General features: G+C 39.8%; 1 protein-coding gene across 2 annotated transcripts in view; it reads right to left on the bottom strand.

Moving 5' to 3' along the window:
- Window positions 1-316: 316 nt before the first annotated feature.
- Window positions 317-19,973, bottom strand: part of atp6v1h (ATPase H+ transporting V1 subunit H) — a 26,081-nt gene continuing 6,424 nt past the window's right edge. For both annotated transcript variants that reach the window (XM_084368371.1, XM_084368372.1), the window contains 7 exons: window positions 19,033-19,130; window positions 16,802-16,994; window positions 13,483-13,661; window positions 12,918-13,043; window positions 10,689-10,790; window positions 8,024-8,137; window positions 317-700 (listed from right to left, as the gene is read on the bottom strand). In XM_084368371.1, the coding sequence (XP_084224497.1) occupies window positions 631-700; window positions 8,024-8,137; window positions 10,689-10,790; window positions 12,918-13,043; window positions 13,483-13,661; window positions 16,802-16,994; window positions 19,033-19,130 (882 nt within the window). In that variant the 3' untranslated portion in view covers window positions 317-630. The remainder of the gene's footprint in view (window positions 701-8,023; window positions 8,138-10,688; window positions 10,791-12,917; window positions 13,044-13,482; window positions 13,662-16,801; window positions 16,995-19,032; window positions 19,131-19,973) is intronic.

The raw sequence follows: 19,973 nt of genomic DNA, 5'->3' as shown, positions 1-19,973 counted from the left end.
TACTACAGGCACAGTTTTTGAAGGACACTTTCCCTCTTGAAGTGAAGGTTACATTCAGCTTCAGCCTGCAGACAAATGAGAGTAAACATGTACAAAACACTTGAAAAATAATAAAAAAAAGATTGTCACTCAGCCTCAGTCTTCCTGACATGTGCTGCTGCTGTCGATCAGCACGTTAGGAGCCACGTGATTTCAGTCTGATAAGAAAACTCAATTATCTCATCACGCTAATCTCAGTAAATCTCTTTGTTATGCAGCGGCTGTAACCCCAATAACAGCTGAATCCTGGGCAGGAAACGCAGACTCAACACAGGAACACCATAGATAAGCATCTTTATTGGAATACATACAATGTTTTACAGGTAAGACTTAAATAACTCGCAGTTTTTTTACATTATCACAGACATAAATTGCGACTTCAATCACCACACGTCACGTAGCTGAGAGGGCACGACACGAAGCACGACAGTCGAATCAAGTTACATCGAGGATCACTTTCTGGTGCGCTGCTTGATTTTTCAAGTTGTCACAAAAAATGAACAGCTGATAATTAAAAGGACAAAGACCAATGTGCATACAGAACACACTCATCCACACAGTGATACACAAACACACGTGCACGGGAACATTTCAGCTTCGAGCCGCCACAGCTGGAGCTTGCTGCTGATCAGTGGACTGCAGTTGTCTTCCCAAGTACTCCCTGTGAAACAAAGAACAACAGATTACACACTACACTCGATGGTGTGATTTCATTCCCATCCACTCTACTGTGTGTAGAGAATAGTCTGACATTTTGGCAGCAATGGTCATGTTGTTTTTGTGGACAGTGAAATATGTCATTTTGAGAGACGCTCACAATCAACCTTCTCAGTCGATTAGGTATGTGGATGTGTTGGATGGTGGTGAATTTACAGGCGAGAAGGCTGCCGAGCCGGTGACCGCAGTTCAAGACTGCATTGTGGGATTTGTGAGCGTGACACCACTGGATTTCTTTTAGAGACTTCAGGATGATTTTCAGTTTGTGACTATTTTTGATGAGAGGTTGGATCATCTCCAGCCGTGTTTGTGGCGATCAAAACCGCCATTCTAAGCCAAAACGTGGTGTTTTCTGAACTGTAATCAAGTGGTTTTTAAGCCTAAACCTAACCAGATCATAATCACAGCGTTGTAACACCTTCTTGTGTAAAAAAGTCATATTGTGTTGTTTCTGGGGGTCTTGTGTCAAACTGGGACTGCATCTAAGGATCATTTTCCTCATTGATTTATTGGAAATTATTTTCTTGATTAATTAACAGGTCTAAAATGTGTTTACATGCTTGTCACAATGTTCTCTGAGCCCAAAGTTACATTTTCAAAGTGCTTGTTTTGTCTGACCAACAGCCCAAAATCTAAAGATATTCAGTTTACAATGAAATCCTCTCATCTGGGAAGCTGGGACCACAGAATGTTTGATATTCTTTTAACAATTTCTTCCCAAAAACGGACGATCATTCAATCGGTTAAAAAATAGTTGCTGTTGAATTCTTTTACCAAATAACAATAATATTTTTTTTCAGCTCTTTGTTGTCCATTTCTTGTCGGAGAGGTAACTTCCAGGCAACCTTGACATCTTAGTTTTTGTGAAGAGCAAACAAATGACATACCGCATACTGCATTTCCACATGACAATGGTATCAATCTTCTCAGCCAGAGAGCAGAAAGTGCATTTCCAAAAAACTATTCCTTCTATGAAATGCATTTCAAAACCCCACCCAGGTGATTATTGTGGCGGTGTGTGGTTCTTTAATATCAGAGTAAGTGGTAGTTTTAAATGACTTTCTCATTTTTTTGAAAATGAGCATCTCCCAGTTATTCTGACCTGGACATGATATCAGTCTAAGTATTGAAATAAAATACCATTATTTTGAAAGGTCGGACTTTTTTTTCAGGATTATTCTGGGCAGTAGCATTTTCAGATATGATATAATGACACTCACCTCACTGCTACCAGAAATATCAAATGCCCCTCACAAACTGAAAAAAACGACAAAGGCTAATAATATCTGATGGTGGAAATAATGTCCCCCGAACCAGCACTCAGACCAGTGAGTGCTTATGGACGTTTTTTTTCTGCAGACCAACGAAGCTGTTAGAACTTACTTCTGAAACTCTCTGCTTTTATTTAACTTTAATTAAAGTATGAATCACAGCGGTACGTTCGTATGTAGAAATGTGCAGGAGTGATTGAAAACAGCTCAATAACCCTTTCTGACTCATACATCTTTCAAATACTTTTCTCCTTGTCTCTATTTTTGTCTCTTTAAATACCAAACTCTGCTCATCACCTGCCAAAGCATCCATGACTGCCCTTTAATGTTTGATCTCATTGTTGACTACTGATACCAACAATTTTCTTTTTGCAGAGCTTTTAGGGCCAAAGGCCGTTATCTACAGCTGGAGATGCCACTGATTAGAAGTCAGTTAATTAAAAATGGAGAAATATTTCTTGTTTTTGTAGAAATGAAAACGTCTCAAAGGAGCAAGACTCCTCACACCCGCTTCAGAAGAACAAGTTTTAAGGCTCTCATCTTTACATAACATCCCATAAGAACTAAATCTCAGTAAGAGGAGAAAAAATCTCCACACTTCCCTGATGATGTCATTGATGACCTTTGGCTGGTCTGCTAATAGCAGCTATATGTTGATTTAAAATGATGCCAGGGACTAAATAAAGGCAGATGGCAAAATTAGAAGGATGAGCCAGAGTTATAAAAGTCAGCCAGAGCGCCTTCTGATGTACGCATGTACAGCTGCTGTATGAATTAATACCTTCACAACAAGATGAGTCATGAAGGTGAATCACATCATGATATCGACTACACTTAAATCAAAGGATATATAAAGAAATGAAGTATATTAAAATACAAATTACAAAGTAATTCATCACCAATCTGAGGAAAGTAGAACAACAATCAGGTTTAACGTGTGTGAAGACGGCACCAGCCAGTGAGAGTCCATCACAAGATGAATGCATGATGAATAAAAGTATACAGTTTTGTTTTACTACTTTAAAATATATCCAAAAGTCTTGTATTTTCTATGTAATGAAACCCATCTAAAGACCCTTTTACACGGAGTGTTGGTTGTTAAGCAGATTCATTTGCACTTTATTTAAAAAAGGTACATCACTGAATGTAGTTTAACAAATAAAAGAAGCAACTTCAATCTGCTGAAATGCAGCACTGAAGGTCAATGTTCTTGTGTCTTCGGCTGTGATAACATCACATTATATTGCATTCATTTGGCAGACTCAAAGGCGGCTGCTGTTACATGACAAAGTAACAATGTTGGATCACCTTATCGTTTACGTCCGGCAGCAGCTGGCGCCTGATGATAAAGGCCACTAAAGCTGCACTTGAATAATGGCACTTTCAAGCCAGTTAGCAGTTCATTTTTAAAAATGTTCTTACAAATAAATGCCAATGCCCTCATGAAGGTGAGGTGGTAGTCTTTAGCCTGTGACAGCAAGTAGTCTGATCAGCAACTGTAGACAACACATAGTAAAAAATAAAGGGATATTGATCTATATTTCAAGAGGAGCCCTCTGAAAAAAGATGCTGGGAGCAGTGCCTTTTCTCTCAGATGCTCGCCCCTCATTGGAAACAAGAGGCTGGCAATAACGCTATGCGGACACGGGCCCTAAGTAGCAGTGAAATGATAACTCTTTGTCAGATTCCTTATATTTATTTGATTTGCAACCTGGAGCACAGCAGCATAACATTATCCCAGCATTTGAGCTTCCCACCCTGAGCGTGACGTCAGAGGTACTGAGAGCAAAATATTCGTAATACGTCTGATTTGCACAGTGAAAAAGAGCAAAAGCAGTAGTGTAGTGATTAGATATACAATTATTCTGATTATTATTGGCATAAATATTACCTAGTGTTGCATTTGTTCCAACAAGTAGAGCATATTTTGAAGCTATATCAACTCCAATACAACAATATAAACCAAGACATTTCCTGGGAAATAAACAGTTTTCTATCACCTTCAGTTTCAGTAAAACCAGGACTGTCTTTTTACGAACATATGCTGCCTTGAAATTCTCACCAAGGTCAAATCCCCATTCTTGCTTTTTTTTCCACTCTCTCCCTCTGGCTTTTTAAAAAGGAGCACACAGTGATCTTGAACAGACCTAATAACCAGGCTGGTGTATGAAATGTGATGTAATGATACATCCTGAAATGTCAACGTCTGTAGAAAGGACTCTTCCTCTACTTGGACACTGACGCTACTGCAGCACAAAGACAAAGTGTCTGTTAACAGCTGATGGCAAACCATCAATATGGAGCTGAGTGGCAAAGAAAAAAAAAAAAATTCACTGAAGGCCACAAGAATAAGTAAGAGAAGTTTCTCAGTTCACACATTCATCTGTGCTGTTGTCATGACAGCCAGCGCCCTTCAGTAAGAAGGGATGAGAAGATCTTCTCAAGGAATCAATGGAAAGGCAACCTACTCAAGGTGACGGTGGGTATGGTGAGCTGCTTTGACAATAACTTCAATTTGCAGCAGGGAGGGAGACATTCCTTTAAAAAAAATTATTAAAATCTATAGCACCAGCCTCAGGGTTTCCCTCACCCTACAGCAGCTTTCACATTTTTTTGTTTTCGCAAAGGCATCAAGTGTCGGCAGAAGGCGTAGTTCAACGTGACGAAACAACCTTGAAACGTAAACTGCCTTCACATTATAGGTCCAGTCGAAATAAACAAACTAGAGGAAAAGCAGCCTAAGACACGCAACAGAGAAAACCAACTAATAATAATGCTCCCGCTTTTGTGTTTTCAACAAAAACAGATCAATCAATGAGCTCTCCACACCAGCGGAAGTGATTACATGCTGCCATTACCTGAGGATGAGTTAATTATAGGGAAAGGTGTGGGTGTATTAAGGCTTATAAGGAGTAGAAGTTATAGAAAATACAGGAATAGATGAATGTCTTCAGTTGTGATTTGCCTGCCCGCTTTTAAATGACACGCTGCTGTTCTGCGCTGCTTTAAAACAAGCGGTGAGTGATTACACGTCCATTTCCTTAGAAAATCAAATCAACTTTGTTCTGAGAACAAAAGGCATGTTCTGAATTTTGCTTCAGTTTTCATCTCAGACTATAACTCATATGCAAGTTTAATTTGTGCTTTTCTTTTTGTATTAGGGTATTTGTATGCAGCGCTCAGGTTTCTTTTTTCTAACCGGCATATTTCATTTTAGTACTTCATCTCTCCTTCAGCTACTTCACCCTCATGTTAATTTATCACCACCTTTCTATAACTTTACTTCTGTTTTTTATTCATCACATTTATATAGAAAATAACCTTGAAATACTGCCTTGCAATATCCGTCTGCACACCAGTCAAGCTGAAGTTTACATCCATGTCTGTTCAGACTCATTATATAGCCTGTGTAGTGAAGACATGGATCCCTATTGCTTTGGGCCACCTGGTGAGGAGGCTCCATGATGGTGACTGTTTTTGCATTGATATCAATACTACATGTATTTGGACGTTTCTGCAGTATCAGCGGACGAGTGGAAAGTACTATACAGGCAAGCAGAGAAGAGTACAAAGCAAGTCAGTGCAGCATTTTGTGTCGTGTATGGAAGTGTGAGAGACCGAGCGGGGAAATATTCTTCAGATGTTTTGAGACCTTTGACGAGGAGCAGAGTAAATAAAGTTGGATACTGAGGAATTGCACAATATGATGTCTCAGTTTAATTTATTTCCCCACAGAACTATGTGCAGTACGCATGTGAGTGGCTGTAAACAATACTGCTGTAACTTTAAAGTGACAGGTTGACAATCGGCAACTTTAAAGTGCTTCTTTCTGAAAAACACAATTAAAAAATGTAAAAATAATGTCTGAAGATTATTTTCTTTTTCATATTTCTCTATAGAAGTATGTGCACTGCAGTATGCATGTGAATGTCAACTGTAAACAATACCGCAGTTACTTTAAAGTTGACAATTTGAAACCTATGAAGTGCTTCCTTCAACCGAAGCTCTGTGACTGGCATCTAATTCATGATGAGCCAGCACTTTCTTCCTGCTGCTGCCGTACAGTAGCTTCTTCGAACAAGCTGCAGAAGCAAGCAGCCGGCTCCCTCAATTTGTGGCACCGAGTGCTGAACGGCCTCCCATCTCCACCATTGTCCTCTATCCATGCCCAGCCATTTGTTCCTAAATCCTCTCCCAAGTAAGGCTGTATTTAATGGACAAATCCCATGTGGACTTTTTTTTGTCCAAAATAATTTTATCCAAGTAGACATTTGTGTGAAATTTGGTCATAATCAGCTTATGAATTCTTGATTTTTGGCAAAAAATATGTTCACAATGGTCACAGTGACCTTGACCATTGAACTTTGACCATCAAAATCTATTCAATTCATCTTTGAATCCAGGAGGATGTTTGTGCCAAACACATTTCACATTTCTTCACGGCATTCTAGAGATATTGTGCTCATAAGAATGTGAAAAAAAACGTCAACCCGAAACCAAAATGCCCCGACCACGGACTGTTGGTGCGGAGACATAAGAATTAGCAAGTATCAGAACAAGTATCTAACTCACAAAGACGTCTCTCGGCTTGAGCAAACTTCTAGGACTTCTAAATAATGTAATTAACCCTGCTCAGATTTTTCCGTCTCTAAGAGGCTCTACAAAAAACCCCATTTATCTTACATTGGAAGTTATAGTATTCAAGCAGAAGTGCTGAGAATGCATCTTGTTTTCTTTTGTAGGACTGATAATGAGAACCTGCTTTGTGAGAAGTGAGAAGCTTTTGTGCCACATTGAGTAAATAAACTTCTGCCTTCACACTTCACTGAACACAGGTCACTTAGATGAGACAACACTAACATATTAAACACAATACCTCCATCCACAGTTGCTCAGGGAGCACAGTGTGTTTTAGATAGTGGCAGCAAAACAAACACATTTTCACTTGTTGCTTGTTGATTTTTTGTTTCCAGGCAATCCAGGGAACAGAAAACACACACAAAGACGAAGGGTGAGTTGAGTGTTTGGATCCAAGAGTGGCACTTATCTTAAAGCTGAAGTATTGATCAGTGCTTCAGTATAGATGGAGGTTGTAATGGGGCTGGTGAAAGCCAGGCTGCTAGCATCAGCCATGTTGCTAGCGTTGTCTTTGCGACAGCGGCACCGACAGCAATACCGCACGGAAAGTGTCCTTTCCGCTTTAAATTAAATGAGAGATTCACGATCGACACGACATTTGTGTCTGTACATTAAATATCAAGCATTTTTTACCAAGCATTAACTCGGTTAGCCAACCGCTGCACGCACAGAGGCAATCATTAAACAGCAGCTGCACTGACAAAGCTGTGCGCACACTTTAAAGTGGAATCTGCTAGCAAGTGATTAACAGCTGTGAATCCAACATCTGTGAAGAACATACTGTGATGGCAAAAATCTAAAGCCTCAAAGAGCAAAACCTTGTAATCTTAACACAAGCAGTCATATTCTCTATAAATAATCAAAACAGTTAAAGTAGCTGGTTGGCTACAAAGACTGTGAATTGCAATGTAACAAACAAATATTTAAGAATGTCACCTTTAAAGGCCCCACCCACACAGGTGATTTCATCTGTTTTGCTTGATTAGACCTTTTTTAGGACCGTGAGAGCGTGTACAGATGGAGCTTAAATGACATCTCTAAGAATCTCCTGTTGGTTTTTATTGTACTTGAGGGGGCAAATTATACATTTATCATTCTCATCAGTACACAGTTCATTGACCTCACATCATTTCCAGCTGATCTCCGCCCAACTTCCACCTAAGCTGACATCTAATCAGCCAAAATAAATTAAAATACCTAAGAGGGTGTGTAGGGCACAGAATCATTTGTATGCAAATGAATGGATGTGATTTGATGTCAGAAAGTCTGATTCAACTTTAACTTTAAAAGGATAGATTTCCTCATGACAACATCTGAGTGATAAGGAGTTCATATCAAACAGACAAATGTGTCCTTACCAATTGTGGACCATGAGCTTCTGCACAGCCAGCAGGGCGTTGTAACGGACGAGCTGGTCCTCGTGGTGCATATGATTCATCACCAGCTGTTTTCCACCCAGCTGCTCAATAACCCTGAAATGGGAGGGAAGGAGGGAAAAACCTTTACCCGCACAGAAAACCGGTCCCATTTTCATCTTTTAGGTCATTCACTGGTCGAGCATCAGGTAATCAAATTCAGCCTGTCAGAAATTTTCTACGTATCTTATGAAGGGTGACTGGCCTTGTAAAAGGACATAATGCTCTGAAAAGGAAAAACACCTGCATAATGCATTTGATTACACAGTAAATGGTGAGAGGAGAGAGAGGAAATGCAGGTGAAAGTACAGGAAATGCTGTGGGTACATTGATCCTAGTGGGGTCTAATAATGGGTTATTAATCATTTGGTTTTTAGCTTTTTTCTTTTGCTGAGAAAATCTTTTGAAGGCCGACATATTGAAATCTCTTCGGTCATAATGTGAATTGTATTAAAGGTGGAATAAGGGATTCCTGTGAAAGATAGTTCATTGTTGGGTCTCATACCAAGGTCGCATAATACAGACTCTTTGGGGTGTTGACACACAGCAGCAGCGGTCTCTGTAAACTGTTTTTAAGCTCAATATAAACAGATAATATTCAACCGGAATTTCTCCCATTTGTCTGGGACACTGAAATTGCTACTGACTACAGGGTAATAACATCGATATGCGAGACAAGAAAAACCATCATTGATCTGTCAATCACACACAGTGTCTTTAGGATAACGAACGTCGAGGGAAAGCTAAAAAATACATGGAAACGATGTAGAAACAAGAACTAGCAGCCTCAGGAGATTGAAGGTAGACAGGCGATCTGAACTTCAGCACTGTCTGAGAGAAACAGACAACAATCTCTCTTATTTCCTGGGGACTGTGGGGAGATGAGGTGAGCTTCGAGTGTGCAAGCCAATCAGTGTGTTCAATTATAAACAAATGTGGCCAACAACAGTCACAGTGGGGGCTGTAAAGTCAGTTCTCCTGTCTGACTTCAAAGTTAAGGTTGAATGATTTTCCCCTTTGAATGTGTGCAGGAGTCGAGATGAGACATGAGTCAGTTACTTCTTATGAGAGACACAGGAAATGTGCAAAAACAGAAAAGGCTTGCTACAAACCAAAGCTCAACTCTAGACTCACTTTAGAAAACAGATGTACTTAACTAACTCGAACAAACAGATATACACACCGACTACGTTTACATGCACATTATTATTCCTTATATGACAATATTCATGTCAACAGCAACAGATATTCTGAATTTGGCCTTATTCTGAATATATTTCCAATCAAGATTTGTGGGATATGCCGATATTTTTCATGTTTTGAGCATTCTTTGGATATGCATCTCAATTCCACTTTTTACTGCGGTTTTTGATACATGGCTTCTTGCCTGTTTACGGTCAGCTGTGTGTTGCCTTGCCAACAATTTGCCAGGTTCAGCTAGAGAAGCATGCACAGGATTATGAGAGACTTTGATATCAACAGGTTTTTGATAGAGGCTGTGTTCGGTAGTCAGACTATGCACCGCTGCATGTAACCGAGAATTGTAGTGACATATTCATTTTCATTAACAGCTTACTAGGAATTAAGCCATCTTCAGAATAAAGGCATAAGTCGGTGTATTTTGTGCATGTAGACATAGTCCACCTGTAACGCTTGGGCTATGTATATATGTTTTAATTGGCTACACCTGCAGCACTAATAATGCAAAGGGCTGGGTGAGTCACAGGTCAAAACAAGATGGAAGCTTTTGTTTTTGGGATTATCTCCTAAGGTTTTGGACCCAGCAGCGCCATGTAACTTCAACTAAACATGGGGATGGTGTAATATAGATGACTTAACATCAACAGACTACAGTTAAAGATAATTGCACATCTTTTTTATTTACTTTAATCATTTCTCTGTCATTCGGTCTGCTATTCCAGTCTCTCTCGTCAGCTATTATCAAAGGGTTTTGTCCTCTGTCAGTTACCTGTTTCTCAGAGCTTTCTATTCATACTCGGTGCTAAGCTATTTTTTCTTCACTGGCTAATTAGTGAAGTCTTTACAGAAAGCTGTTCAGTCACACAAATCTCTTGTTGTTTATTTGTAGTAAACTTCATTAACTGGAAATCTCATAGCCAAACAGAGGAGCAGTTTCACAAGAGATATTTTCCCATCTCGCTGCCGAAGGCAAAGGAAACTAAGAAAGAAAGTCACAGAATCTGTAAACTAAATTAACAATGCAGTTTCCTTTTTGTCTGACCCTGGTGAGCCTGTTTTAAACAATGTTTCTGATGTTATTCAGCTGGGTGAAGACAGTATGACCCCCTGCTGTCCTTTCAGCTGGACAGCTGCTTCTGAGGACAGTGGTGGAGGTCGGAGTCGGTGGAGATGGAACAGACTGGATGTTTAAGTAGTGTTTATGCACCGCTGCCACCAGGCTCTTGATATGGCTGGCCATTAAGTGGGCGGAAATGAGTTTCTGCATTGCGGTTTATCATAACCCTGAGATAGCAACACAATGGGGTGCCACAGTCAGACATTCTACACCTAGTGGCTCGAAGCTTTGATTTGACTTCATTTTTTATACTATGTTTTTGTTTTATGTTTTTACAGAAAAATGCCTTACCGTTTGCCGCGTGGGTAGTGTCGCACATACTCTCCAATGTCATGAGCTGCCACTGCAATGACTTGAGGGTCATCAGACACCTCCAACAGCCTTGTCAAGATCCTGTTGAACAAAGGCAGACAAAAGGAGGAGCATTCAAAAGGAGATGTCTCTATGCGTCAAAAGGCAGACTTCATCACACCTTACTCACTCTGAAAATCACATATCTCTCAGATGCTTCTAAGAAAATACTTCACTGCAAAACTTCATCAAATTAATAGATTAACTGGGTTATTTTTTTCAGCTAATCTTTGTTGGATGTAGAGATGCACCGACCTCCCTGAAAGCCTGAGTTAATGTTGCTCTAAAACGGAGATAAAACCCAAAGTTTAAAATCTAAATCCAAGGACAGGAGACACAAGGTATCGTCTGAAAGAGTGACACCTCAGGGTTCAAACTGAGCAAAAGCGTAGATGAGAGTCCAGGAAAGGGACTAATAAAAATGGAGGGTAATTTAAGCTGAGATGATGCCTGAGCTGATTACGGACAGAGGACGGTGCTGAGACAATGAGATGGGTAGATCAGGATTTTTAGTGAATGTCAGGAGGCCTCAGAGAGTGTGTGACCAGAATTACAAAAGACACAGACACAAATTGATGCTCTATCTTTTGTGATCGGAGTCCGCAGATTAGGACCACACACACAATCTCACAGAAACAAGAATGAGAAACAACGTGAAGTGGCTGTTCAATCATCAAACATGATGCTGGTAAGTGTGTGCTTTTTTGAAAGCTGTTTAAATAGTACAACCTGTTAAATGATACATGTGAAATTGTTTTGTATATACGTGACAATCAATACTGATTTGAAGCAAAATCTCAGAGTGAATCTGTATTTTTCCACTTAAGTTTCTGTTTAATGTGATACAAATATTGAATGTTGTGAACAACATATTTCTCCATTTGGGAAACAATATTAATTTTTCGAAGCCTCATTTTGATATGCCACTCACATGAAGCACAAACAAGACAAAAGAGTCACAGCCACGTAAGCAGTTCTGTGCGGCTGTAGTTAAATGCAAACACCAGCATGCCAACACGTTCACCATGACAAACCTAACATGCTGATGTTGCACAGGAATCATGCTGTGTTTCCAGAAAACTCAGAACTCAACATTTCCGACCTCCTACAAGAAAATGTACAATGGACATCGCTCCAAGTCGAAATTCCTACTTGTAAACTCCGGGCTGATCCATCTGCCCCGGACTACAGTATTCCAAGTATAGAAGTGCTATAAAATAAAATGTATAATGGCATTTGTTACCCCATTGGTCATTTTTCCTCCTCTATTTGTTTAGGCTGCACTGTTAGGAGTTCAAGTCTGCGTACACTTGCCCAAGAGACATTTTGTTACAGTCAGTCAAGGTTTTATGTTCAATTTCACTTTCAGGGTCTTGCACCTGGAATGTTTTGAGGTCGGAAGTTGGAAATCTCAACAAGGAAATTCCGAACTCTGGAAAACAGCATAAAATTCACCATCTTAGTTTGGCATGTTAGCATGATGGCATTTGCCTTTGAGAAATAAAAACAAATGGATACATGTACATATGAAGTTGATGGGAATGTATTTGCAGGTATGTATTTGGTCATAAACCAAAGTACTAGACAAATTGATTGAATTCGATCTGAGGATGGCGCTAAAGCAAAATGCATATGATGCAATATTTCAGTCTGGGAAAAAGTGGTCCTTCTGACTGAACAACCAGCTGACAGGCATTGCTATTTCCAGAGTCACATAATTTAAATTCTTACTATTAAATTAATTTTAACTCAGTCAGTTTTCATTAATTAAAAAGCGGTTTAAAAATTGATATCACACTTTTTCTCTCAATGTTTAGAAGCTATAGCCTATTAAACTTTCAAAAGTCTCATTTTCATATGCCGCTTAGAGCAGCACTCAGAAAAAAAACTTGACATTGAAATTAACAAAACCTTTCTGAATCAAATCACGTCTTTATTTCAACTGTCACATTCAAATTCAGAATACACACACCTAATTGATTATTTCATTCATTTCTCTAGTGGGAATATTCTGTGTAACTGTGATAAATTATATTTTTTGCCTTTTTGCCTTTGTGTAGCTGCACAATCTGCTGTCAGCAGCACTGTAAGCTGTTAACTAAATGCCAATGTTAAAAGAAATGAGAGATGGAGAACTAAACCGTTGTGCCAGTGCATGCTTTATCTTACTTGAGGAGCTCGTAGTTCTTCTCGTTCAGGCGGACAGCGTTCTCACGCCAGAACTTCTCAGACTTGTGTACAGGACTCCATTCCAGGCGGCCGGACTTGAGCTCAGAGCTGTACTCATCAAATGAGCTGTGTATATATAAAAAAAAAGGTATTCTCTTTCAACAAGTATAGAGCTTCAGTCCAAGGATCCCCTATGTCATTTGTCCCTCGGCAAAAGGAGCTTTTTCTACCAAGTGTATTGTGAAGAGTAGTGATTTAGAGAGGCAGAACATATGGTACAAACTAAGAACATCCAGAGGTCACTCAGTTATGTTATCAATGTAGAATTCAAACTGAGCAGAAATATGTCTTTAGAAAATTGACTAGCTTCATACAGATTTGCCTGATTCATGATCAGCCATAAAATATTCTCAAGTCTTTCAAAGACTTATCCCAAGCATCTATTATACCAGAAGGTTACATTCACTCTCTGCTCTCTGCACACAAGTACTTATTACTGAAAATGAGTGGTTTGCTGATGTAAATGTGACTGAATGTTACTCATGAAATGGAGTCTGCTGGGTACCTGAGATCCTGCACACTCTCTCCCAGCCTCTCCAGGAGAAACTTGATGTCCTCAGTGATGTCCTCGTCATCGTACTTCTGCTGCTCAAGGTTCTCCAGTTGCTTCAGCACTTTGCACTGAATCATCGCCAAAGCATACTCCTGTTTGGTCTCCCTCTCTGCTGCCTTCTCCAGAAGATTCTGTCAGACAACAAAAGGGTGAGGGAACAGATGTTTAACATTATTAACTCCACTAATAATGTATGTGAAACAACACACTTACGCATATTGAATGGTGGAGCATACTAAAATGAGGAAAAACAACTCTGATGTGTACAAGTGGAAATGTACTGTTGTTGCTGGGGGTTTGAGAGTGGAGCAAACTAAAATGCAAAAAAAAAAAGCAAACTACGATGTAGGGCGATACTGAGTAGACATACCGTCTATGTAAATGCAACATCTCTCTACAGCATCGTTAGTCCTGCCCGTGGCACTGATTGGCTAATCATATTGGCTCACTGACAGAGATGACATTAACTCCTTAGGTACTGAAATATGGTATCAAATGACAGGATGTTTTCCGATACTCGATAGTGGTATGAAAGAATCACAGCTCGTAACCTGACCAGTTGAGGGAGGCACCACAGAAGGAGACTGGACTTTTTTGAGTATTAGCCAAAAACAGACATTCTGGTCTAATTTTTTCATCCAAATATGTTTCTCAATTTCCAAAAAGTTAGTTATCATATTATAAAATCAAACACGTTCTCGCACAGCCTTTAATCCAAATCTCACACTCCGAGTATCGATATATTATTAAAGTAATGAAATTCCTTCAAGGTAGACGCTACAATTCAAAATACACCTTAAACCAGGATTCAATTTAAGGTGTATCAAGGGAGGTGTGAAGTGGATGAATGCAGAGCTGTGCTGCAATGGGAAAAAAAACTGTAAAATGTATTTCTGTATCAAAATCTCTGGACAAAGCTCCACACGCACAAAAAATCAGTGGCTCTAGCAGCCGGACTGAGATGGAGGAAACGAACTCCATACTGTAATCCACCATCGAGGGCATAACTACAGCTGAATAGAAATATCTGACAAATGTTAAGAGCTGCTTGCCTTTGAAGGGTCTTGGTTAACAAAAATGTTCACGTTTTCCTAATTGAATATGATTAACAAAAATGAGAAACAACTTATAGTACCGGATGAGCAGGTTCGGGTTAACACATCACAAACGCTGCAGTGCTGCCTTTGAGGATGTGTTCAAGGACTTCCAGATGGTCTGGATAATTTAAGTCACATTGCTATTCCCATGTGGTGACATCATCATTTGCATAATTAGGACATTTGGGAAAATAACAAAGTGGAGAAAAATCTGGATTTTTTTGGGTGAAATTAAATTTGTTCAAAGGGAATAACTATCACAGCTTTTCTCAAAATCAGCATGACACACTGTGAGGAGCCCTTGGGTCTCGACAAAACAATTCTCCTTTTTTTGTTGAGGAACAATATTTTTTATACTCTCTTTACTCTCCGTCAAACACAATCACTGTAAGGCAAGTTGAACAACTCTGGGGAAAACCCACTCAATGTCAAGCCGTTTCAGGGTCTCCCTTCACTGCCCACCGTTGTTTTTAATTAGCTGTGATATACCACTCAAACTGAACTGCAACTTCTACGACCAATTAAAAACTGCGCCCCTTTTCTTTCAGGGCTGCATTCACAAACGCTTGTCATGAAAGCTCTGCCAGCAGGAGAGGTGTGATGAATGAGCTGTGGGGGAAATTGTGCAGTCCATCAAGGCGAACATTACACAGCACAACGTATTCTCTAAAATGTGGTCTCAAACTCATTTCAGTAAACAAAAGACACAATGAATGTAGCCCTTTAGGAACACAGATGCTTATTTACCTAGGCTACAACGGCAGCAAAATACTGACGGAAACTGGCTGACAGAGAAGAACAAGCAGCCTTAAACACCTTCCTGTTTCCAACTACCTTTTCTCCACTGGTGTGGAGCTCATGTTTCAATCATGTAATCAATGCCATTCCCGCACTATTGTGCTCTGAGCGAGGTCGCTGCCTGGCTGTGTAGCCGAGGTAGACAAAGCCAGAATATCACAAGTTAGTTTTTCATCTAAAAATCCATATTTCCTCTGGGCTATAATTCAAGGACTTGCATGAATATCTTTTTTGGTGTTCAATACGATGGCCTGAAGGTGTCCAGGTACAGCAGGCGGTCAACTAGACAAACACACTGTGTTAAAGCAAAGGATTATTACTTATAGCAAAAAAATATAATTATATGTAGGTTGACTGCAATCACTTCTATAGTCTTTTAAAAATACAAGAATCAGTCTTCGGAGGACCTGGAAGTCATCACATTGATTTTCAATATATTTCTCAATGTTCCAGACTTGTGTTGGTGCCCTGTCAGACTCACTAAGTTCCTCAAGTGAAAGAGCTCCACAGCATGAAGATAAATGGGACATCCACTATTAATTTCATTTTGTCAGAGCAAAGTATGGGGAATTCATTACCCGGCATAAACACAAAAACAACAGCGCAAGTCCAGAATGCAGGACGGCATTAAATATTCAACAGATGTTATGAGCAATCGCAGCAGGGAGCTGAAAGGGGCAGCATGATCATAAATCGTATTTATGTAACTTTTATGGGTTTGTTTGTTTAATAAGACGCCTCATCTGTTGTTTTAGAGTTGTCATTTCAGTTCCTGCTTGTTTTGATAGTGTAGACAGCATAGTTAAATGTGAATGTTCAAAGTGCTGTCCAAGATTTAGCACGATACACACCGACTGTACTGTGTCAGAAATAATGACCTGCAAACTTTTGCAAGCAATTTTAAAAACATTTTTACAGCTCCAAGTTTAGCCAAAAACTAAAAGGACTTCAGACCATGACTTCTCTTCATAGTGAATGCTAGGGTTGGCAGTGTTTCCTCTGCAATTGCTTTGAGTCAGCGATGACAGAGGGGACATTTTGGTATTTGTTCTGCATCTATCCTTGTTGGTCTTAGATTTGGTTCAGTGATATTTAAAAGGTTTAATGTGATGATATCAATGGCACTAATTGCCTATTTCCTCCAGCTTATGTTTTCAAAAATGCAATATAAAAAGTACCTGATGTAAATGTTAACTCTAGGAAAAATGTTATCACAAATACAAGTAAAACATTGAAAAGAAAATAAATCTTGCAGGCCCCTTCAGCCAGTCCATGAGACAGGAAGGGACTACAGTTCACCTGGTGTGTTAGAAACATTTTTGGTGAAAAGTGGTATTTCAGAGACGCGTAGAACGAGTGACAAGTTCTCAACATACCCTGAAGGCAGCCAGAATGATCCGAGTGACCTTCTCTTTGACAGACTCCTGGAGGATGTCGGACAAGGCTGGCACGACATTGTAGCGTCTCAGCTGCTCACAGAGCTGAGGACTGAAGGCCAGCAGCCACACACAGAAGATCATCTGGTACTGGAGCTGGAAGCCACACTTGTTGCTCAGCACCGCGGTGATGCTGTAACAGAAAAGAAATCCATAAAAATCAAAAACAGGAACAAAAACATGCAAAGTGCTGGAAAAAAGACCTGCATCTATATATCTACCATCTGTTTACTAATAGAGGAGCTTTCACAGCTGTCTGCCTTCGTACTGCTCATCCATTATCTCTGATGATGGCTGAGATCGAAATGTTCAGATGGTCTTTACATAAGGGAAGAGTTGCTCAAAATACTGAGTACTAATGACTACCGCTGACCGCCCATCGTCGTACATTAGCTGGTAAGTGCAGAGATGTGAAGCTCATGGATGTGCTATAATTTTCTAAACAAAATTGAGCAGGAGGGCTAGTTTTATAATGTTGTATTAAGAAATAAATTGTATGGTACCAGGTAAAAGATTGTGGAAATCATAGATAATACAACCAGGAATATTGAGCCTTCTGTTCATTATTTGCAGCTTCCATTTTCACTCACTGTTTTGGGTACCTACCCTCTTTATAAATGTAGCTGAAGAATATAAAATACAGTAATCCACATCCCGAGTGAGTGAACCACATGAGCCTGTCAACTAACATCTGAAATGCAAAACAACATAATTGGGACTTCATGTCTATGGGGTTTTTTTTGGATCCTAAGCACTACCTTGATTTAGGTCTGGTGTGGAGTGAAAGTCTTTTTGAGGCAAATGTAGATTTCCTTAAGAATGTGACGCAAAGAAAATTAAAAATGCCACTGAAACTATGGCCTTTGAAGATTTAATACAGTTTTGAAAGCTTACAAGCCTGGCAGAGAGAGTCTAGGACAGCAGCCTTTACAAAGTGAGGTTAATTTGCTTTCATCAGGTTTCACCTCTCGAGAGATGACACTAACAGGACAAGAGGTCTTTTATTCCATCAGTAATTGGCTCTTTAAGACTGCTGCTGGCGCGGATGTCAGGGTGCTCCTCCAGTTTCTAACTTATTTTTCTCTGGATGGTTATGGTAATGAGCGATGATGATGAAACAGCTGTTGGCGTTAACTTATTTGTTTATTCACTATTGTTTTTAGTAATTGTTGTACCAAATTGAGGGCTGTGGGTAACAGGTGTACAAACGCTGTAACATCATCCATTGGTGTGTAGACCACGGTTTTGAAACCTCGAGTTTCACATTATAGCCATCACAATTTTGTTTTTGTGGAGCTAGAAGTGATCATATTTGTTCAAGAGGGTGGAGCCTGGGAGGATGTCCTGATTGGATCTGACTGAGAACCCGAGGACCCGTCATGGTAGCAACTTGTCAAGCAAGAGGTAGCCAAACCCTACAAGATGTAACATTTTATAGTCTATTCTATATTTAGAATAGACTATTTAATATTTTATTATTTATTGCGCCGTATTGAAGAAGACTTGAAACAAGTAGGGTAATTTTCTCATAAGCTTACATACTATCAGACTTCTTTTTGAAACCAGTGGAGTCGCCTCCAGACGTGTACTCCAGATAATCAGATACTGCTGCCATGTACCACACATGCTGTCAATAAGGGCTGCAGAATGTGGTAAAAAATCATTGCAATTTTTTTGGACAGATATTAGGATATAACTGACAATTTGTGGGAATGATCATTTTTGCATCAGAATTTTAAAATCATGATGATGTGACATTTGTTGGGGTCTGAACCAAACAAACATGTTTTCTTGCATCTGGAGAAAAGATTATAGGCCAGGGTATCTCTGCAGCACTGCAGTACATCATTGTAAGGCTGTTTTGTCACACATTTTACCTTGCGATTTGTATATTGCACTTAACCATATTGTGATTTCAACAATATTTGAATTAACTGTCAGCCCTACTTTGTCAATGAATTATCAAGCTTACATTTAACTCATTGGATTAAGATAATCTGCCATTAAAATACCACGATTATTCATCTTTCGACCAGAGCATTTTGACAGAGTTCATAAACAATGACACCTGTGATTAATGAAAAATAACATTTCTGCCATCTAACATTTTGCATTTTTGCCTAAACTACGAAGAGATGTAAGAACCCTGTTTATAAGGTGTCATTACTCACCAGTTGACTCCATCAGCCTCCACCCAGGCAAACCTGTACTCATTGACCCTCAGCATCAACTGAAGGCATCCAGCCACACACTGGACATATTGAGAGCTCTGCGAAGGACAGAGGCAAACATTTACTCAAACAGAAGCGGGAGCCTCAGCAGTGTAATCAGGAAAACAAACAAAATGTTAGAGGGTCAAGTACAATTAGTGCGATTCTGAAACATGGAGTAGTTGACAAGCAGATACAGCACGTGGAAGAAGGCCAGTCCAAAAACTTGCATTACTGTCACCCATCAAACCCGAGGCATTGCACATGCAGTCTATTGTATTACACACATTAACAACATGCTAGATCACAGACCCGGTAGTACAATACAGAGCAATAGCAGGGAAAAGCGTCCCATCACACCTGAGCAGAATAATGTAAATTTGAGATTAGAGAGTGGAGGAAGCTGAGAGGAGGAAAATAGATCACATTAATCTGTTAGGTAAAAGAGGTTGAAGAAAAGCAAAGAAGTCCAGCAAAAGAGAACAGGCAGCAGTGACGACAGAAGAGCAGAGGAGTGGAGGAGGTTACCTGGTTGAAAATGCAGAGGAAAAGATGATGTTGAGTTATTAGATAGATAGCGCTCGTGTCAACAGAGTCGTGAGCACGCTCCTCAGAATAATCACGCTAATGCTTAAGGTATGGGGTAGTAGGGCGCTGCTGCTGCTGTGCAAATGCTATTCCAATTTCCCTTGTTATCCTAATGTACAGGAAAAGCTGTGTGTCTCATGCACTCTCAGCATTAAGGAGAAGTGGCTGGCGGCATGCAATTTCCACATGTACAGTTAAAACTCCATGCTGTCAAAATGGAGAATTGCTCTGACAGACTCAGGTCTCCAACAATCTGCAATTATTCATGAATAACTGGAGTGCAAGAACAGAATGGGAGAGACAGGGGGAAAGAA

This window comes from Pagrus pagrus (genome assembly GCF_965226575.1).
Source record: "Pagrus pagrus genome assembly, chromosome: 12".
NCBI classification, from domain to species: Eukaryota; Metazoa; Chordata; class Actinopteri; order Spariformes; family Sparidae; genus Pagrus; species Pagrus pagrus.
Note: the sequence above shows the minus strand (reverse complement) of the source record. Positions and strands in the feature narration are given on the sequence as shown.